At 41.0% G+C, this 22,595-nt stretch overlaps 1 protein-coding gene across 2 annotated transcripts in view; it reads right to left on the minus strand.

Annotated features, from left to right (window-relative positions):
- Positions 1–20,306, minus strand: part of NKAIN2 (Na+/K+ transporting ATPase interacting 2) — a 517,562-nt gene extending 497,256 nt beyond the window's left edge. Inside the window, exon 1 of one of the 2 annotated variants that reach the window (NM_001277834.2) lies at positions 20,203–20,306. In NM_001277834.2, the coding sequence (NP_001264763.1) occupies positions 20,203–20,256 (54 nt within the window). In that variant the 5' untranslated portion in view covers positions 20,257–20,306. Of the gene's footprint in view, positions 1–20,045; positions 20,144–20,202 lie in introns of those variants that run through there. The other variant, XM_040697148.2, reaches the window with a different exon arrangement.
- Between the last annotated feature and the right edge of the window lie 2,289 nt (positions 20,307–22,595).

The raw sequence follows: 22,595 nt of genomic DNA on the forward strand, positions 1-22,595 counted from the left end.
AGTAGAAACATTACATATACAGTAGTAAAATAAAGCCACTTTGCACCACCATAGAGTTTAGCGATAACAAGCTGAGATCCTTCAACAGATTTCCAAAATGAACAGGTACAGAGATTTGTTCACTGGAACATTACTGAAAGGGTCACTACTTAAAATCCACATCACCATCTCAACTCAGCTTTTGATAAGAAACTTCTATCTCAGCACTCATTCTCACTGGCAGCAAATTACGCTCCTTCATTTTTTTTTTTTCCAAATGTTTAAAAGCAGAGCTTTAATATGTTATTGTTTGCCATAAATCTTTCATATTCTATTCTGCAAAAGAGGCAACATAAGTGGCAAAGTAACCAGATACTCTTGCTTTCCTCCCAGTTCTTGGAGGAACTTTTAGGACTGAGAAGGTGATTCCCTACAACCGGCTAGGGAAACCATGCCAGTGACAACAATTTCCAGTATGCATTCCTTTGGGATACCAGAAAGTTGGTAACCACTGACAAATTATTCAGAATTGCAGCCTATCATAGCAGCTCTGTCAGCTTTGTCAGATAACAATCTATGTTAGCTGACATTTTTGTATGGAGAACACAGCTGTAGTATTACTTCAGACCTGCCATACCACTGAATTAAGAAATATGTCCCCAGACATCAAAGATATTCCATGTTCTTTTTCATCGTTAGCCCAAGTGATAACCACAATCTACATTTTTTGTCATAATATCAAGTGCAGTTATTCACAAAGTCAGTGTAAACTGAGTTTAACTAGTCTTGTACATGTACTCGATAAATAGAGGGAAAACATGCTTTAAATACAACAAAAAATACACTCTAAGAATTTCTTATTGGTTTCCCAAAGAGAAAAAAATGTATATATAATTAAATAATCATATTAAGATATATTTTAAAGATTTTAAAATAGCATTTGATATCATGCATATAACTGCCCATCTGTTCTATAGAATACATTTGACATAACATTTAATCACCTCTTATAGAAAAGGAAGCCAGATTAAAAATGCTTTAAAAATTTATTTGGAGATGATATGGGAAAAATAAGAGAAAATGCAAAAGTAGTCAGGAAACTGATTTTTTACCATGCCTCTTTCTGACAATATTTACAACTGCAATTATAGGTGAGAAAAAAAGAGGCAAAAGCTAGAAGGCATTATGTTTAGAAGAAATCAAAACTGGAAAAGATCTATGATAGAACTTCATATTGCCCACTACAAGGAGCATTTCAACCTTTACAAACATCAAACTTCATCACCTGATGAATTTTTATGCATATAATAAATTATATAATTATAATTTTGTCCAGTTCTGGAGCCCCCAACACAAGAAGGAAATAGAGCTGTTTGAGCAGAACCAGAGGAGGGCCACAAAGACGTTCAGAGGGCTAGAGCACCTCCCCTATGAAAACAGGCTGAGAGAGCTGGGGCTCTTTAGACTGGAGAAGAGAAGGCTCCGGGGGGACCTTATAGCGGCCTTCCAGTACCTGAAGGGAGCCTACAGGAAAGCTGGGAAGGGACTTTTTATAAGGGCAGGTAGCGACAGGACAAGGGGAAAAGACTTTAAACTGGAAGAGTTTAGACTAGATATTAAGAAGACATTTTTTACTGTGAGGGTGGTGAGACACTGGAACAGGTTGCCCAGAGAGGTTGTGAATGCCCTCTCTCTGGGAGCATTCAAGGCCAGGCTGGATGGGGCTCTGAGCAACCTGGTGTAGAGGGACATGTCCTGCCTATAACAGGAGGTTGGAACTAGATGATCTTAAAGGTCCCTTTCAACCCAAACCTTTTGTATGACTCTATGATTCTAAATATAAGTAAGACAGAAAAAAAGAAAGCACAGCAGAAGATAAAGTATAGCAAGCAGAACATTTCCAATGAAGTAATTGTATTTTTTACTGCTGAAAAACTGAGGCAAGACAGCAAAGCCATGACATTAATGTTTTTGCCAGTGAAAAGAGAACCATAATTGTGGCTACCAATAATTTCCTTGAATCACTGAACTGTTACTCTGGCAATTGCAAGAGTTCCCATAAGTTAAGTCTACTGAAAACACACTTACCTGAACTGAAAAGTGCTGAAAACACACAAAAAAGTCCCTGACTTTTAGAAACCCAGTAAGAAACTTATCCATCTGACTGCACCAGAACTGCATTTATGAAGACTGTAGATCATAAAGAAATAGATTATACCGTGAGGGTTTTTGTTGTTGTTTTTGTTCAGTGCTTTTTTCCTAGTCTGGCAGATGGCAGTAAGCTCATAGCAACACTAATCAGATGGATATGCAATAAATAAACCAAAACATCCTCTTTTTTTTTTTTTTCCTGTAGATTCAAAGAATGACACAGCCAAAGAAAAGAACAGATGAGAAAAAGAGCTCAATTCTGCCTGTGGGATGCCAGGGATGTAAAACACAGGCCAACGATGTGCAGAAATTCCATTCTGTGCTTAACATGGTTCAGGGAGATTGAAAAGAGCATGTTGGAAAGATAACCAAAACAATTCCAATTCAAACAGAGTATCTTCAGTTGTTCTGGAAATTGCTTGAAGGAGCAGTTCAGAGAAATAAAAAAGGCATACAGAGAAATTAAAAAGGCATACTCAAAGGTGAAAAGCTCCAATTTGGTGTGGAGTGCTAGTGCTCTGCTCACTGCCCTCAGTCCCTAATCCTGCTTCTGAGGGGCTCAGCATCGGGCTGCACAGGGCAGTGAATTGGGAGAGGATTGCAGATGAGAGAATGAGCAAGAAAGAACGATGTTATGACCATTTTCATACAGCCCAGATTCAGTTTTATCTAGTGTTACTAGTAATCACAGAGAACTCCACGTATGCTCATTTTTTCTTATTGTTGACACTGACTTTAAAGTCTCACTGAATGAAATCAGAATTTGACCACTAACACACCAGGAGGAAGAAAACTTTAAAAAAAAAAAAAATCACTTTGCAAGGTTTTTTTTAGATAACTGCTAAGGATGATAGAAACAATATTTTAGAGTGCAAGCAAAATAAATAAAAGTTACATTTGATCATTCCTGTTTCTCCTGAAAAAACAACTTGGTATTTGTACTAAAGTAGCACTCAGAAGGAGTTTTCTTGAGAGTTTTCTTAATGTTTTTAATAAATCTTTTGTTTCATAAAGAGGTATTTATCTTGGGGCCTGGATCAAGTTTTTTGGTAACAGCAATGAGTGAGAATTCAGTTACCTAGACCTATACCAAACTCTGAACTTGATTACTAAATAAGAAATTAAAATCACCCCTGGAATGGAAAATGTCAAGGTTTAAGGCTTCAGGTCCAATTGCAACTGATACCATGACTCTGGACAAGTCACAGAGGTTACTTCTAGTTGACTCAGCACCATATAAATCAAATTCCAAACAAATAACAGAGAAGGTGTAAGTGGTCCAAGGAACTAAGCACGAGTACATTTCTGTATGTAACTTCTCCTTTTCACATACAGGGACTTTGAGGCTCTTCTTCCTTCCTTTCTCCCATTCTTGACTCAGCCTGAAAAGGAAGCAGATTGATGTTCCCACTGTTCCTCTCATGTCCTCTCGCAATGGCAGAGAAATGAAGATTTCAGCCCCCATCTGCTAAAGAGGGCAACATAAAAACGTTCATTCTTGTGTGTACAATCCAACAGGTTGCCTGTTATGCAAAAAAATGGGTGGCAGTACAGCTACCATCACTCCTCCCCCAGACATACCACAACAGAAAGGACAGAACCTCCCCATGGAACCAAAGGAGCACTCTTTGTGCCTGACTCCAGCACAGGCGGTAAGTGCAGATCCTAACCCTACACATGCGCTGAAGGTGGGCATAGGATGCACATCTAAATCCAGACCCTCACCCCACTTCAGTCTGCCCTATTCATCTCATTCATTGCAAAGAAACCAATAAATTCTTCTGTTAAGACCTGAGGCAGGTCCACAAGACCAATCTAAGTAGCTCCACTACATCTACTGCTTTTTAGTATACCAAGTAGCTGAAGCATAAAAAGAATGCTGCCTTCAGGTCTCATCAGAAGTTAAGGCAAGCTGGAAAAATATAGATGAGCATGCTAAGGGAAAATCATGTAGCTCAGTAAGCTACTAAACATATCAATATCATATTCAGCTTCAGAAGATTTTAATAAATACTTAAATTTTGAACATAATTTTTATGTGATAATTGGTGAAGCGAATGATAAACATATTTTTAAGATACAACCAAACTCAAATTAGGAAAAGACAGAGTTAAAATCTGGTATCTGTAAGTATTAACACACCAGAAAATGAAAATAACACTTTTTATACACATTCAGAAAAGCACAAGCCCTAATGGGATGCACACATAAGTGCTGAGGGTGCTAGAAGTGATTGCCGTACTGTTCTCTATCGTCTTTGAAAGACCATGGAGAATGGGAGAGGTACTTGAGGACTGGAAGAAAGCCATTATCACTCATTTCCTAAAAGGGCAAGAAGGAGGACCTGAGAAACTACCAGTGAGTCATCCTCACTTCCATCCCTGGGCGCATGATGGAGCACATTATTCTGGATGTCAGCTCCAAGCAAGTGGAAGAAAATAAGGCTATCAGGAAGAGTCAACATGAGTTCACCAAGGGGAAGTTTCATATAAATGAGAGGAAAACTTCTTTACTGTGAGGGTGACAGAGAACTGGAACAAGCTGCCAAGAAAGGTTGTAGAGTCTCCTTTCTAGAGATATTCAAGTCCTGGTTGGACACTTTCGTTGGCAATCTATTCTAGGGAACCTCCTTTAGCAGGAACTTGGACTAGATGGTCTCCAGAGGTCTCTTCCAACCCCTATGATTTTGTGGTTTTGTAATAAGAAATAGACGTTATGTTATAACTTTAAAGTTACTGGAGTAAGCATATTTTTATGTTATTTACAAAATAAACTTGAAGTGCACCTGCTTGCTGTTGGAGCATATAAGTCAGAATTATTTTTTCCATGCACGCTGCTCAAATGGCACAGCTGACTTCTCTCTTAAGTGACTGAGCTACAGGTGAATGGAATGAGTAGCAGGGTATTTCTCCACCAATGGACACATTGCTCAGTCCTTTCAGCTCCACAGGGTGCAGCTTCAATGCCTCTCAGCCATGCACAGAACCAACCAGCTCCCCAGTAAGCCAGCTCCAGCAGAGAACACCCATCTTCTGCACTCATTCCTGGAGCTCAATATCAACTCTGAAAAGGACTTCTGTATGTCTGCATTCCTAGCAGGGTCCCTTGCCTTCCACCCTCAGTTTAATTTTAATTTTTCTCTCCTTTCCTTTTGTCTTTCTCCCAAATTAGCAGACTAGCATCGGTAATAATAGTAGAAAGTGGCAGCATGAATGAATGACCTTTTCCCATTTAATTCGGTGACATAACTATGAAACATTTATCATTTACTTGGCTTATAGGACTGTTAAAGACAAATTCACCTGTGACACATGCATGAAGATAAATTCTTATCTGTTTCTAACACACTTCCATTAATATCAGATCTATCATCCATTCCCCTGAAGTCCTGACTACCACCCATGCAGTGTAGGAGAATATGATTCTATTCAACTCACCAGGATTCTATTTTAAAAACTCACAGGACATACATTCAGAGCTAAGACTTCACTCAGACATATTAAGCTGCTGTCTCCTGTGTCGCAACATTGTGCTGAAAACGGACATGAAACCCACTGCTTATACTTTTCAATGTCTGACTTAAATCTCTGCCTGTGCCTAAGCTACACGTACTAACATTGTCTCCATGAAACCTAGTTTACCATTTCAAGCTACAGAGTTATATAAGCTTTCCTGTTAAAGTCCCCAAACTCCAAGACATATTGTGTATCATCATGTGTGCACTTCAGTATACCCACAATAGCTGACATATAACTGCTTCAAATCTGAATTTGATGCCAAATATAACATCTCTACACAGCTTTGAGACGTACCATTATTTTCCTCCATATATTTATTCATCTGTAAAACGTACTCACCCATTTCCTGTGTATGGATAAATATATGAAATTAAATGCTTCAGACTGGCATGGACTATGAATTCCTGAAAAACAATCATTCATTTTGACCTTTTCGATTTCAGAGCAGTATAGAAAAGAAATTGGTCTGGGGAAAAAAACACACCTCTGTGAAAGTAAATTCCCAAAATTCACAATCAGTCCTGCCTCTGATGGGACTCTGTCTCCTTTCATTTTCCTCTCCCCATTCCTTCATCCTCACATCTCACGATGGTTCTGTTATAATGTCAAAATTCAGTTCATATCATTCTTAGATACACTTCTTCAAATGATTAAGCCTTACTACCATCCTATTCATTTATGTAAACAGATTTTCTGTCACTGAAGATTCCTTTCCCCAGCACAGGCAGTGTTGCTTGGAAGCTTCTCTGCATCTTTTTCTCATGTTTTGGTGCAACAGACATGATATTTCCCCTACGTTTTTTAACCTGTTACTTACAGGAAAAAAAATGATAGACCAATAAAATGTAGGCAGATTTGTTTGGCTAGACATTGTCTTGTCACCAAATAGATCACTAACTACAACCGAGAAGATTCATTAAGACTCACTGACATATGAAAGAATCAGAAGGAGTGATTATGTCCAGAAATATAGGCTGTTTATTAGAAGCTATCTAGAAGGAAATTGTTGCTGCTTATGTCACTTAGTTTATAGGTGTATAAATTATATTCCTTATGGCAGCAGATCAAGGCAAGATAATACAGCAAATATCAAATAAGCAACAGTTCTAGCTATCTTTTGTTAGTATCAAAGCATTTCAAGGAAGTAATACAAGTACAAATACAAATACAAAAAGAGGGTATGAAAAAAACTGCTCTTGCATTCTCCATTAGTGCCTGTCAGCTCTTGAAAAACAGAGACTCAATCACCATTATGAGGGTAAATAGTCCTTATAAGGATGAATTTTATTAACTCTATTTTACAACTTTCCTGTTTATAATTATATTCATCTTAATACATTAGCAAGCCTGAAGAAAAATTACCTCTTTTTTTTGTTTGTTTGTCCGTTTTTGTCCACTGTGCAGACTCATAAGCAAATGCAGTCAGTTAATAACTCTGGTTACAGTAGAGTGTGTGTGTGCATCCACATGTGTGTAAATATGTGTGGAAGAGACAGGGCGGAGCTGTGTCATGAGAGGGTTAAAAAAAAGAGTTTAGTCAATATTTTAATCTACTGTATGCTTAGCACAGAGTGCTACACCAGGTATACACGGGGCAAGTCAGTGTGTAGGCTTTCTGAGTACCTGAGGCACCAAATCTAGGATCTGATGTAATCTATCAGGTTGGTAGAGATGTTGGTTATCCAAAGAATAATTCAGAGCATCTAAGTTAAGTTTGCTAAATACTATTAACAGGGCAGTGAATTCGCCCCTTGGGGCACATGCCTGCCTACATCACCTTGATAGGCAGCCTCAGCACCAAGGTAGCTGGTATGTTCCTCTCAGGTACTTGTACAGATAGGAAAGCGTAGCAGCAAATAAGGAAAGAGTTACAGAAAATGATGCAGATCTCCAATGTTATGCACTAGAAACATCTACTTTAAGATTATACTAGCTGTCTAATGAAAGAGCTTGTATTATTTTTGGAATCACAAGGAGACTGTAAAGTAGCTGCAACAAGAAAGGGGTTCTAAAAGATAATAACAATATAATGTCTTGCAAACATGAGCATTCTTCTTAAAAGGACTTTATAGATGCACATCTTCCTTGAGTGATTATTCCCCTTTCCAAGGCCAAATTCTTTATAGTAGTGCTACTCATGGCATGGGTTATCCATTAAAATCAGTGTTGTGTAAAGCATTCTTCCTTGTGAAATTAGCATGTTAATGATATCAAAACAAGAATTTTTATCACACTCCAGGAATATTAACTGAAATACAAGATTTTCTTACCAGTTTTTAATAAAAAATGAGGATGTTCTAACTTTTGTGATACATTAATGTGGAGGCAAAGTGTGGAACAAAATACCTAGGTAGATCAATATTACAAAAAGAACTGCCAATCAGAAATATTTATGTAAATTTGTAAAACTGCTTTTCAGCTCACTTTCGGCTCATGTTGAGACAATTAATAATCAATATACTGTCAAGTATAACATAATTCTTGAGATTTTTTGCTTTGTCTCACACCATAACTTAAGACATGATGAATTTCGATTGAAGTAAATAAATAGTCTTTACTTTTTGACCTTTAAAAAAATATTCACTAAGCACATTTTATCAAATTTGATCTTCTAAAGGGATTCAGGTAACTGCATTAGCATGCTGACCTTATACAGGCTCCAGTATTGCTACCATGTAAATCATAACACTAGAAGTAGAAAATAATCGTTAGTTACCTATCGCACACCAAATGTTTGGTGGAACTCCATGTAAGAGACAGCACAAAATCACACCACTCTAGGAAAGATCTGCACCATTACTAAGGCAGAATTTGCAGGGACTACATCATTCATCAGGACAGGCTCCCCATGAATGCAGGTTGACATTTTACATGCAAATGCTCCTGGAAGATTACCCAACCCTTCCCTCAGCACAATCCTTTCAATAAATTTCCCCATCTTCAAAATAATCCAATTCCTGTTGGATTACGTGGGTGAGACACTGATGCATTTCACTGTGAAATCATTTAACACTGAAAGACCAGGGATGTGGCCAACTTGGTGGCCATCAATATGTTGGGATAAGAATTATGCCACTATTCAAAGCTTGCATGGATACTAAGCATGCTCAGTCTGACCTAGACCCAAGCCACACCTGGGCACTACCAACATGAGGAGGGAGATGTTTATGAGATCAGACAAAATTTTATCCAAAAGGTGAGTATGGGGTACCAAGATTGGAATCAAATTTTCCTGAAGTCTGGAAAAATGAAAATACAGTTTGCATCTCCCATACATTCCAATTGTGACAGACATACCTCCAAAGCTGGTCTCAGACCAGCCTGTTCTCAAGCACTTTTCTGGCATTTGGGATTGTCTGTTCTCATTTTTACAGAGATCTAAAATACCTCAGACCATTAAAAACAACATTCCCCTTAAGTTCACCTGTTCTGCTATTCCCCAAATCTCCTTTCATCATCCTACCTGTCCAGTTGTGGAGGCAAATTAATTTCTCCACCCACCAAACCATTATTATTGAATGTATCAATGCTTGCACAGGGTATCAGGGCAACTAGGATCTTCAGTGCAATCATTCTCTGGAGACATCAAACCAAAAGCTAATAGGGAACTCTTTAATGTAAATCTTGATTTCCCTGTTCATATAAAAACATACCAGCAGTGTGTCAAAAGCCAGCTATTTTTAAATGCTATAATCATAAAATGAAATGTCAAATATTAACTGTTCAATTCATTCATCACTGTAGTTTTGTATAACTGTCTTGCTTTAAATTAGTTAGGAAGCCGTTTGGAATAGTTGCTGCAGCTTTCAGAATAATGTTTTTCACCTTTCAAGAAAAGTCAGGGTTTGTTTACACCCAGAAGCCCAATTAGTTATCCCAAATACTGCAAGGCTTCAAATTCATTCAAGCTCTGAAAAACAAACCTAAAGCAGGAACAAAAGAAAAACCTAGACAGAGCTGGACACATTTACATTCACTAAGCAGGTCTGAGCTGCACACTCTGCAGATTTGAACTGAGAGAAGTACTTCAGGATGTGCACATCCAGCTCAACAGACAAAATAGAACAAGGTGGTTCTTGAAAATACATCCTTGTTGGGCCAACAAACCTTGCTGTTCATTGGAAATACTTTTTTCTGGTTTAGTTTACATTAGCTCTTAAGTGCATTTTTGTGGCACTGTGCCACTCACTGTGCCACTTCTATATTCCTCTTTCATTCAGATCGGTCCAGTTCTCACAGAAGCAACAGCAGCTGAAGCACCATTATATTATCTAAGGGACTTGGGAGCAGTCTGCTTGTCACCCATTTCTAATCCTTCTGTAATGAGGATGATATTGAGGAGTTACTGTAAAATGCTTACAACTTGGAAATATCCCTTGCGCACCAAAATTCCTCAAAGCTGCACGAGGTTGACAGGGACCTGTGTACCTGACCTCCTTGAGAAGGCACTCAGTGTGATCTGAGATGCTCAGATGTTGATGCCTTTTTCACTCTCCCGTTACAAGGGCCAATTAAAGATTGCTGGGAGTTCAAAGCATCCTTACAGGTACAACACTCTTAACAAGCATGTGAACAGTCCAAGATTCATCACTGCTTCTTTCCTGTTTTACACCTGTACTAATTAACTGAAACCCTGAGTGCTCCAGCAGCCCGCTTTGGTGCAGCATAGAGGGTTACATTCATAACTTCCATTATTATTGGGGGCAGTTATGTACATGTGTTGGGCAGAAAGAAGCAGCTGTCCTCTAATAAGACGCTAGTCATGACAAATATAATACAGACATGGGACCCACATAATTGTCTTTGTAAGTACACAGCAAAGCAAGAATGATTGCAAATGCCAGAAGCCACAAAAACACACCATTCTCCCCCTACTTTTTTTAATTTCAATTCGCAAAGAGAAGCACATTTCTGCAGCAAATAGAGCTTACTAAACCAGCTGCCTTTTGTTACTGTCCTTATGCTTATCTGTGATATTATACAACAGATACCGTTTTATCGGTGTCCATAAATAACTTTTATTATGCATCTCAAAAAGCACAGTTTAGCACTACACAGAACAGACACCATCTCTTCCAGCAGTTGAGCCCAGCAACTTTCTTCTGTTTCTACCATTATGACCCTACCTCTCAGTGATGGCTTTCATTTAAAGTATATTTTAGACAGCAGCTCCAGTAAATATTCTGAGAGGCTGCCAGGATCAGAAAAAGGCATTGCTGGCTATACTGATGAATGCTGCGTCCAACTCTAGTTTGTTGTAGTTCTCCCCCCATGAGTACCAAATTTACTGCCAGCTCCACTCTCAAGAAAGCCAGTCTGATAAAATTCAAGACAATGAACTCTGTTTTCAGGATGCACTGAAGCCCATGTCTTATGTTAACACTACCAGTGCCATCATCTGGCTTGTCACCAGCTGCTGTCACTGCCTGTGACTGTTACTAACGTCATAAAACAAAAGCTAGCAAGCCTAAAGGGCATGAGATAGAAATGGCTTTAAAAATTAAAATAAAAAGGGAAATATCAACTTCATAGCTAACGAAAAAAAAAAAATCTGTATTTTAAATTCTTTTTTCAGACAAGCCTCATCCTTTTGCATTCCTTTAGCTCCTGGTGTTTTCATTTATTTGTTTATTTATTGCTGTCATCGGCTCTATGAATTTGAATAGTGATGTAATGACATATGACTGCCTGGTATTCGGTGGTACTCACAGGACCTTTGTCACTGGTGGCTCATGGGCACAATGAGCAGTATCTTGAGTTTAATGTATTTGTGGCTTTGTGAATGCAGCAATGACATGCAAACGGTTTTTTCCTCCTTTTGTTTCTGCGCTTTGTAAAAGAACAGCCTGCCACAGAGACTGGGGCCAGAGAATAATGGAAAACGCTGGGCCATTGTGGGCCATACCAAAAATTTGCAAACTTTACATTTTGTTTAATTATTGAAGAATAACTTTTCAAAGATCCATGCATTGTTCTAAAGAGACATAGTAGCATCCATCTTCCTTTCCTCACAAAAGGTTTTTATCTTCAAATGAGAAAGAATATACTTGTTGAGGGTCAATTTGTAGTCTCCTATGAAGAAGTTTAAAGGAATTTTTAATTAGTAAATTGACCCATGGCATGAGTCATCTGGAATGAATCACATTAGTTCTTAAAACAATGAAGTTTTCTTACATAAATGTTAATCAGCACCTTAGACTTGAGATACTTTGTCTCCCAAAACTGTCTTGTTCTGTAAACCATTTCCCCTCGCTACATGGGATCGCTCAAGAGAGACAGTAAATGTTACTCAAGGTGAACAAGGGTAGCACTCTGACCCTGGTTCCAGACCTCTAGCACGACTTCCATTAATGTAGAAGTTATGCATCACAGAATCACATAAACTTCACCCATGTTTGTTCTGCCAATATCCTAAATAACAGCTCTGCAGACTGTCTTTGCTTCCTGAGTACAAAGACATCACCAAAGAAGAGTAGACTGAACTGTGCAGTGAAGTAAACAAAGGTGTGTGAAGGAGAGATGCAGGCATTATATTAATGACTGGACAGCAACTCAAAGATCTGTATACAGCCAACACAAAGAGGTAGCCACCTTCAGAAGGTGGTCCTTAGACTATACATTACATGATTAAATGAGATAAGCACAAACCTCTCTCCTGCCATCTGCAAACGGCTCAGCACTTTTGCATTCTGAAAGGTGATGTGACATATGACTGGCAGTATCATTTCAACATCTCTTTCAGAAATAACTGAATTAACTTCATATGCTGCCTTCTGTATAAAACTCTACTAATGAGATTTCCTTCATAAGAAAATAAGGGTGACTCAATCTGTTATGGTCTGAATGCAGGATACGATAGACTTTTCCTATTCTCATTCATGTAACTGGTAACTTGCCAGTTCTGTATAACTGGTGACTTGCCAGAAGAGATGCCACCTAAAATCCCAACTGAGAAAAAAAAAAAAAAGTGGTGTTAGAAGCCACGAAGCCACTGCTGCAAACAGCATAGGGAAATCTGAGATTCGTTTATGTCATATAAAGGGTATTTTTAGTGATTTTAGCAATCAGTAGCATAATTAGTATTTCTTATGTATGTTACATTATTATTTAGGCAGCAGAAAAAGCAAGTTTGTGTATGACAAGTAAATCTCAGCCTCGGATGAAAGAAATTTTCAAGGTAATCAGTTGTAAGTAAACATTTAAGTTGAAGTTAGCAAAATCCTAAACTGATAAATATTTCTCATAAGTTATGTATGAATTAAAATCAAGTTTTTATTAAAAATGCATAAGTGTGATCTGTGGTGAATAGAACTATTAGCTATGCATATTTACTTTTTAGTGAACACAGATATCAGTAACTTTTCCTCTAAATGTCATTTCCAGCAGAGGGTCATACAGTGATATAATGCTGGAACTACTCTCACATGCCATCCAGTTGGTACATATACATCTGGGCAGAGGGGATAAAATAACAAATTGTGAAATCTCTGCTTGTCACAGTGGCAAGAAAGTGTCCTTTCAGCTATTGTGTCCATTCCACTTATCAAGTCCTATGACTCAACAGCCTCCCTCTTTCATTCACTACAATATAAATGCATATATATATACACACAGATATGTGTGTGTGTATATATATATGCTTACATACTTATATATACTTATATATATATAGAAGTAAAAAACAAGATTTATCTGGATGACAATGAAATATTTGATGCTTTAAAATTATTGTGTTTTCAGCATATTCTTTACGATCACATCTTATTTACAGTGATCCCTGGCATTCCTGCAGAAAGCCTACAGAAAATTATCTAATAATCAAAGTGAGTATAAGTTAGTTTAATCATTTTGATTTTAGCATCAGTGAGTGCTTACAGAAGAATGCAAAGCTGTGTCTTGATTACGTGTTTTCTAGAGGATCTTAATTGAAGTGTGCCCAACAGTTGACATTACTCTGGTGAAACCAGACTCCTTCGTTTCCTTCTACACTCAATGGAAACAAATGGCTTTCTAAAGCAGCACTTCTCAATCTGGAGATCATGTAAAGTCTTCACCCTAAAATAGTCAGATCATGTATACCCTTGTCCCAGTACAAACACAAAAATACTCATTATTGTCATTCTCCACTAAATGTCACTTAAATTAAAGAAAAAGATGTAATCCATGGAGGAATTCACTTACTCATCTTTCCCCCATACAATGTCTTTTGGCACTGTACGCCTGGGATAATATCTTGAACTGAATGGAATGATGGAACTACAAAGGCCATTTAGGGTGCATGGGGTTATCTGGGCAGTTCACTGAGCACTGACATCTGCCTCAAGAGCAGTTGTGGGCTTAATCTCACCAGTCCATGAATTTCTCTAATCTCCACACTCCTGAAAATACATGTTGAGACCCATGTCTACAGGATGCATGAAGAGCCTCATCTGATGTACCAGGACAATGAAAAGACATTCAAGATGTTTTTTTCTTTCCAAGAACTAACCCACTCACATCATCAAGCACTTGTTGCAAGCCTTACATGCTTCACTTGCACTGTATGCATTCCCACTGTTCAGGATAGGAGAACCCTCACCCCTAACTCAAAAATGTGTTTGGGGGGTTTTTGTTTGTTTGTTTTGTTTGTTTGTTTTTGCTATGGAACATATTTCTTTCTGTTGATTACCAAGTGATAGATTTCTCTCCACTGACTACAGAATGACTATGGAGTTTTTTGTGTCTTTAAAAATTGCTTACTTAGTGCTTCTTGCAAAGAAACCAAAAAGCAAAACAAAAATCCTTCCTGCTGCTCATCATTCAAGCTGCTAGCTCAGGTCTCTGTCAATACGAAATTAATTCCTGTTGCCAAAGACTTGTCTCATGGCTTTACAAGAACAGTAACTTAGCTAGATATTCCATGTCCCTATATCCAGGTAGTCTATTCACCTCTTCTCAATCTATTTAAGCCTTTCTCTCCCACCCATCACTGCAGTATCTGAATGCTGAGTCTGCTCTAAAGGAGTTCAGTGTTGAGAAGCAGTGAATTAGATTTGCTGTTCAGCTGCTTTGAAATCTCTTACCTCTGTAACTAAAACAACAAACTCTGTTTTTCACAAAGTGCATGATTGATTATACACAACTATTATTACTCATTCACATTTCTATGAAAAAAACGTACTGTACATTCCATACTGAAAGTCAGTCCACTAAAATTGAATGACGTAATGGATTGCAACCTTTGACATTCACTTTCTGTGTGTGTCACTATTTTTTACCTCGAGTTATTAGAAATAAACAGCTTGGTTATGAATCTTTGGTATTTTATCTCAAAAATAGAACAGAAAAATATTGTTTACTTCTCTACTGAGGTCTCGCTTAAACTGAAAAAGGTTGCAACATATTCTTTTCATAGCAACAAAAGATGTTCACTCACTGAATTCATGAGCAATTCCCTGTTTTATATATTCCCAGCAACACCTCAAAATCAACTTCTTAGTATTATAGCTTTCAAACCTACACCTGCTGAAAATCTGCTATTCATAAGATTGTTTCCTTTTCATTGCTAGTATGATCACTATGTTTTCAGATACAATGAAACTAAGACTTTCACTTTCTTTCCTATCAAAATTGAAACAAAGCAAGCAGTGGAATTTTAAAGAAGGCACAGACACAGTCACAATTTCAAAGGCAGGCAGGGACTTAAAAGTAAGTACTATTCAAAATGGAGAAAACAATTCTTTCTACACTCTTTCTAGATGGATAAACCACCAGATCAACAGGCTAAGAGGAATAACATAATCACTTTCCCTTCCACTTGTGAAGCTCATTTCTTTAATTTCCCTGATGGTAGCAGAAAATGTAGGAACATGTACATGTCATCACAATTTTCCATTGCAGACACTTTTCTCCTAAAGCTGCCATTGAAAACCATTGGCAACAGCAACAATGAAACATAATTAAAAAAACAAGCACACAGAAACACAACACTCCCTGAAACAAAGCAATTGGAAGCAAACACCAAAAGTTCTCCCACAGCAAAAATAAAAATTAAAAAATAAAAATCTACATGCTAGATAAGTTTTTTTTTATGTGCTATTGGAAAGTACTCTAGTGATAAGCAAGGTATAAGAGTCTATGTTAAAAAGAGTTCTTAATTACATAAAACTACAAAACTGTAGAGTAGCTAATGCTAGAGAATGCTATGAATGTCTTCACTTTGCTTTCTGAGGGATCCTGGCTCTGTTCTGGCAAACCTCACTCCCTGAAGGTCCAGAGATAATTCAATCTGCAAACTGTTGAAACATGAGTTTTAACATTCAAGCAAGGCCATTCGTAGTATAAAATAGTAGCAAATATTGTAGGTAGGTTTGTGAAATGGATGAGAATCTGACAAGATCACCACCATTTTTGAAGAGTCTGACCTTGGTTTCAAATGCTCAGATGATAAACCAACAAAACCTGATGACACTTGGGGGGGGGGGGGGGAGGAACGAACACCAAAACAGTAAGTAAATATTCTGCCCATGACTGAAAATAATAATGATAATAATAATAAAAATGAACACATGGATATTTGCTGTTCATGTTTAAACCATGATGAAAGCAGATCAAGTGTGCCCTCATGTGCAACAAGGTAACTAAATATGTGGTTATGGATATTGGTAGCACAGGTTAGCATAGAAATCACCTCATATGATACAGCTTTTGAAATACAGTACTTGAATACACTCTTAATTCATATTTTTCACTTCTGGAAAAGCACAAAACAAGCGCATTTCCATGCAGCTTGTTAGACTTCTGATCATTTTTTCCTTAGCTCAAAGCAAAACTAAAGACCAGAGCAATCAAACTTGGGGCCTTCATTGTTCTGCTTAGCTACTATACATCTCAGACAGTGGCTTCTGGAAGAGGTTACCCAGGGGCAATCTGGTAGGTCATCAGGTGAGATTATGTCCCAGACCACGGGCTGTTGGTAAGGAAAAGGAGACTTCTAACTTTGCAAATCTTTGCCTATGGAAAGCACCAATTTTCACAATTTGGGGAAACTGTGCCTGTTATAGTACACGCTCCTTTAGAGCATCAGATTAAATCCCTCAGAATCAACAGCTGAGCCTTGATATGTATGCAGCTTGGTTACAGATTTCACTGGCTGTAATACTTAGCTTCTACATCTGAACTGAGTTACAATTTACATTAAAAAAAAGAAAAAGAAAATGCCCTGCCTGATGGATAGAAACAATAAGATAATGATTCATTGATTCACGAAGACTTAAAGAAGTTTCCTTTGGAAATATGGCCCTTTCTCACCATTCCACTTGGAAAAAGAGCTTCTAAGCTGAAAAAATGCAGTACTTTCCCTTTTTTGCCACTGCTCCATGTTTTTTCAAGCAGCCACAGAGGACACTAGAAGTTTCTAACTGGCTTCCATGGGGTTCTTGGAGCCTTTCAGAAAGCACCAAATCAACAATAATCAGCAGGTTCACCTTTGCTGTTCTTGCCAATAAAAAGTCTGAACAACATATATTAGTGTTACTGATACAAGTTATTAATACAAAGAGAGAAACTCCAAAATAAGGAGATATAAAGGACAAAATGGAACAGCAAATAATTCTCTCAGTGCAATCAGGATGGCTGACATACAACAAAAAGCAGCAGAGCCCCTATGTCCAGAGTTCTCTTCAGGGCAAAGGACAAGAGAGACCAAGACTAGTATATTTACCAAGTGAAAAGCTACTTTGAGATCATTAACATCGTATACAAAAAGCAATGGCTTGTTCCCAACATCAGCAAAATTAGCTATTACTTGCTGTTAATTCTTCTTATTGGCTTGAAATACAGAGGAAAATGAGCTGTCGTTGGTTGTTTTCCACAGTACAAATGAATGCACAAATAGGAAGGTATATGTATGTTAATAAGCAGGGGAGCAATGATCACTATGCCCTTGAGAGATGAAACATTCCTCGAGCTTTCTGATAATCAGATTGTAGAGTACGTCGCATCAGCTAGGATCATATAAAATGCATCTATGAAAATAATTTTGCTTGTGCAGGGACTCCCCTGAGTTGATGAAGCTCTACTTCTGAATCAGGATTTGAAACAATCACCCTTTTTTGTGCATTCATGGACATCTGCATCCTCTATGAATATGACATGTAACAATGTCTCCAGTGAGCTGTACTATCCCTCAATACTACTTCTTGTTATACCTAGAAAGACCAGTCATGCCACCACACCCTAGCACTGCAGAAATGGAAGAATATCTTTTCACCAAAAAAAAAAAAAAAAGCTTTTAAAAAAATCTTTTTTCCCCCTCAAATAAAGGTATATTTTCTTCTTTGGACGATCATTTAAAAACTGAAATCCATGTATTAGTCATAAAAGATCCTCCTGTTAAAACTTCTAGGTATTTTTAAAGTATGCTTATCGCTGCAGAAGTGCTCATCAGCCAGATGACATCTTCATCCTTGGTTTTACATTAGTATTAACGTGGCTGCTAATTCCAGGGTGAACCTTAGCAGCATTTCTCCTAAAAAGCAGTGATAATTGATCAACCAACCTCAGGCCTACCTGTGAGAGTTAAGCCTCCTCAACTTAAAACTTGTGATCTGATGGTATATGGTAATATACCATCAGGAATACAACAAGTAATAAAGTGCAAAGAGGTAATTTTTTCTCCTTCCCATGTAAATGACTATTTCTGCTTTGGACCTTTCTAAATGCCATGACAGAGGCCAGATGTGACTCAGAGATGTGTGCTGCTACTAGCATGTTCTTTTGGCACCCAGAAAACCTTCCCAGGTTTGCTTTCAGCTCATGAAAATGTGTTCACATTAGAAGTTTGCTCAAGCTACTCCAGAAGGCAATTCTAACTTCAGCTATATATATATATATATATATATATGACACTGCAGCTCATGACCACTTATAAAAAGCTTATAGTAATACTACAGTTCTACAGCAGCTTACCTCCTCATCCACCTGCTGGTATATTCCTGTGGGGCGTTTCTGTTTACGTCTTCACCACTTTTTTTTTTACGTATTTTTATCACCATGAGTTAGCAAATACATTTGCCTTCACAGGCTTCCAAAACAATAACATTTGAACATCTTAGCACGTTCCACCCTTGTCATAATCTCCTGGCTGTTGATTGCATTTCAAACATAGCCTTTTAGCCACACAAGGTACTATTTAAGCCACTTTTGTTCTCCTTGAAGAAAACATGAAAAGTATGCTTCTAAAACTTAAATAGCTCTGAAGAACTTCAGTGATTAATTTTATGTTTCTAAATTGCTGGAAAAGGTTACATTCCTGCCATTCCACTTGAGATTCACTACTTCTATTTAAGATTCGCTTTTCAGACAGCGTGCATGAATAAATCACGGCTGATAAGATCCATCCAGCTAAAAAGAATCAGATAACTTAGGTGGAGAACAGAACCTACAAATAAAATGCTTTCTGGAACACAAAGGGATTAAGAGCTGATTACAGCCAGTAGGAAGACCACAGGCATTTTGGGTTTCTGATCTGCTAACACCTTGTCCCTTTTGTACTCATTTTGGTCCCTGAAACCTATCGGGTTTTCTCTTCTGTAGTTCTCTTAGCACCTGTCTGCAGGAGAAGGATTGGCAACAATGCCGGTTGCTATTGAGACTGACCAACACTCCTCAGCTCAACTATTCAGTACGAGGCAGAGGGATGGGGTAATGCAAATTATTTCCTTTCCGTGATGAGGTTAACTGCTTAACAGAGGTGCTGTCTGCACCTGTGCTGCCAGCACATCCACGCTAGGTCTAAAGAAAAGAAGGAATGGTTTCAGCCATGTGTCACAGCCTCCAAATCCATAGGAATGCCATACATCATGTACCAGACTGGATGACACTAATCCAGGTACGCGTTACTAGAAGAGACTGCAGTTCATTAACTTTAAACGCAGTCACTTTGAAAGTGCCACAGTACCACCGCATGCCGTGTATCCACCTTAGACGCAGGTCTATTTTTAGGCAGTTTCTTTGTTACTGTATTTCAGCGCCCACTTTTCAAACTCAGTCTAGTTTCGCCTGGCAGCAGAGCTTACAAATGCTGCCACATGTCCCCTGTATATTGTGAGTATAAATATATAATCGGTTCCGTTCCGTAACAGCTTAACGATAAAATGTTCGCACACACCGCTAAGTAAGAAAGACACAAAAATACACATCTGAAGGAGAGCGCAGACAGATCAACTTCCCACGCACACACCTGTACGGCACGCTGCCCTCCAGCCACGCACCACGCGTGACGCGGCCCCGGCCACGCAGTGCATAACGCCGAGCGCCAGCGGCAGAGCGGGCACCAAGTTAAGCCCAGGCTGCCACAACTGCCCGACTTTATTAACTCCGCCGCGCGCCCGCCCTGCTCGAGCTTCGCCGAACTACCTGTAACGCGGACCCATCTCCCATCCGCCCGCCTCTCCCCGCGCTGACCCCAGGACACGGGCAGTGCCCCCGGACACCTCTCCGGGCACGGAGGAGCCGCCCAACCGCCCCGCCGCCTGCCTCCCTCCCTCCGCGGGCCGCCCCCGCCGCCACTCACCAGCTGCGCGCCGCACACCGCCACCAGCGTGCACCGGCCGCTGCAATAGCCCATGGCTCCCGGCACCCCGCGCCGCCGTCCCGCGCCGCGCCCACTCAGGCGGCGGGAGAGCACCGCCCGGCCGCCGCCCGGCTCCCGCCTGCCGCCGGCGCGCCCCGGCCCGGGACCCGCATGGGGGCGCGCCCGCCGCCCGCCCGCCCTTAGCCGCGGCCGCAGCGCCCGCCGCCTCGGCGGCCGCCGGCAGCGGGGCCGGCCGCCCCCGCGGAGGGCGGCAGCGCCGGGGGGAGGGCGGCGGCAGGTGCCTGCAGGAGCAGCCGCGCTCTGCCGCTCAGCCCCAGAGGCATCTGGGCTTCAAAGTTTGCCCCCTCAACTCCGCTCGCAAACCATCCGGGCTCGCGGCCGGCTGCGGCGGGAGGGAGGCGGGGGGCGGGAGGAGGGCGGAGGGACGGGGAGGCGAGGCGAGGCGGGCTGGCGGCGGCGCGGAGCTCGGTTCACGCTCAGAAAGCGGCTTCCCTCTGCCCGCGGCAGAGGCGCACCCCCACCCTCCTTCCTCCTCCTCCTCTTCCTCTTCCTCCCGGCTGGGCTCTGCAGCCCAGCACTGGAAGACCCGGGGGCACAGCACAGTGCCGTGCCGGCCGCCTCTCTACCGCTTTGTCTGCTCTGGCGCGGCGAAGGATGCTTCACGACCCCCCCGCACCCGCGCGCCTTTGTCTCTGCAGGACATCGCTCCGCACCCACACGCCCGGGGCTTTCCCGCACCCCGCCTCGGCCTGGCCTGAAGTGACCGGCGCACCCTCGCCGCCCGCACACCGCCTCGCAAAGCAAGAGGCTCGGGGCCGGGCCCGCAGCGGGGCACAGCGCACCTTTCGCCGGCCCGCGGAGCGGAGCCGGCGCGGCCACTGCCACGGCCCCGAGGGGCGCTCTGCTGCCGCCTGCCGGGCCGCCACGGGAGATACAGGGAAGGCCGCCGGCCCGGCCTCCGCGCAAGCTGCCGGCACCGGGGAGAGCTCCTCGAGAGCTGCGGGACCGCGGCGCTCCACGGCCGTGTGGAGGACCACGGCAGAGCACGGAGGCGGGGACGGGTAGGGACAGAGCGACCTGGAGTACCGGGAAGGATCCAGAGCAGAGGCCGGGAGTTTCAGGGCGAGAGCAAGGAAAGAAGGGCAAGAATGACAGCTTTAGGAAAAAGATATTAGCTGGTTTGGGAAGGAGGCTCAGCTCCCCTTCACGATGAGGTGCACTGGCTGGCGTGGTCCAAGCTTCCTCTGCTACTTAAAATATCCAGAGTGCATGAAGTTGGCAGAAAATGTTATACCACATTTTGAAGTCAATCAGCCTCGGAATCTTTTACTTGCTGTGTCATCAGCAGCAGTCTTGACACTGTGTTCGGACCACGTCACTTTTTTGTTGAGCTGCCCATTAACAGATGCAGATTTATCAGTGATGTTAACGTTTATGAACTGGTGGAACACTGTAAGGCTCTTTGATCAGATGTGCATGTTCGTTTGCAGCAAAAATATGTGGAACCAGAAGCTGTCTGGAAACATGATGCCCTGAAAGCCTCTCATTTTCTAAGCAGGCTTGTCCAAACAGCTACAGGCTGTCAGGTTAGCAGTTATGACTCCTGAAATGCTATACAAAGTAATGAGCACTCCAGGAGGAAACACTGTACTCACAAGGGTGACACTGATTGTCCTCTGCTCCATCAGGACAGCCTTCTGCTTGTCAGCAGTCTCTGTGCTACCAGAAGCTGTTGCTGTGCCAAACCACTGGCCATGCAGTGCTCTGAGCACAGCAAGCACACTCAACTCAGGACCTGAGGAGGCACCTATGCATTCAAATTGTGTTAGAATCATAGAATCATAGAATTGCTTAGGTTGGAAAAGCCCTTAAAGATCAAGTCCAACCACAACCCAATCATACTACCCTAACTCTAACAACCCTCTGCTAAATCATGCCCCTGAGCACCACATCCAAACAGTTTTTAAACACGTCCAGAGATGGTGACTCAACCACCTCTCTAGGGAGCCTATTCCAGTGCTTAACAACCCTTTCTGTTGTTTTTCCTGATATCCAGCCTAAAGCTCCCCTGGCACAACTTGAGGCCATTTCCCCTTGTCCTGTCACCTGTCACCAGTGAGAAGAGACCAACCCCGCTCTCACTGTAAGCAGCTTTCAGATATTGGAAGAGAGCAATAAGGTCTCCCCTCAGCCTCCTTTTCCTCAGACTAAACAGCCCAAGTTCCTTCAGTCACTCCTTGTAGGGCATATTCTCCGAGCCCTTCACAAACTTCATTACCCTTCTTTGCTCCAGCACCTCAACGTCCTTTCTGTGTTGAGGTGCTCAAAACTGAACACAGTACTTGAGGTGAGGCCTCACCAATGCCGAGTAC

This window comes from Gallus gallus, chromosome 3 (assembly GCF_016699485.2).
Source record: "Gallus gallus isolate bGalGal1 chromosome 3, bGalGal1.mat.broiler.GRCg7b, whole genome shotgun sequence".
Lineage (NCBI taxonomy): Eukaryota > Metazoa > Chordata > Aves > Galliformes > Phasianidae > Gallus > Gallus gallus.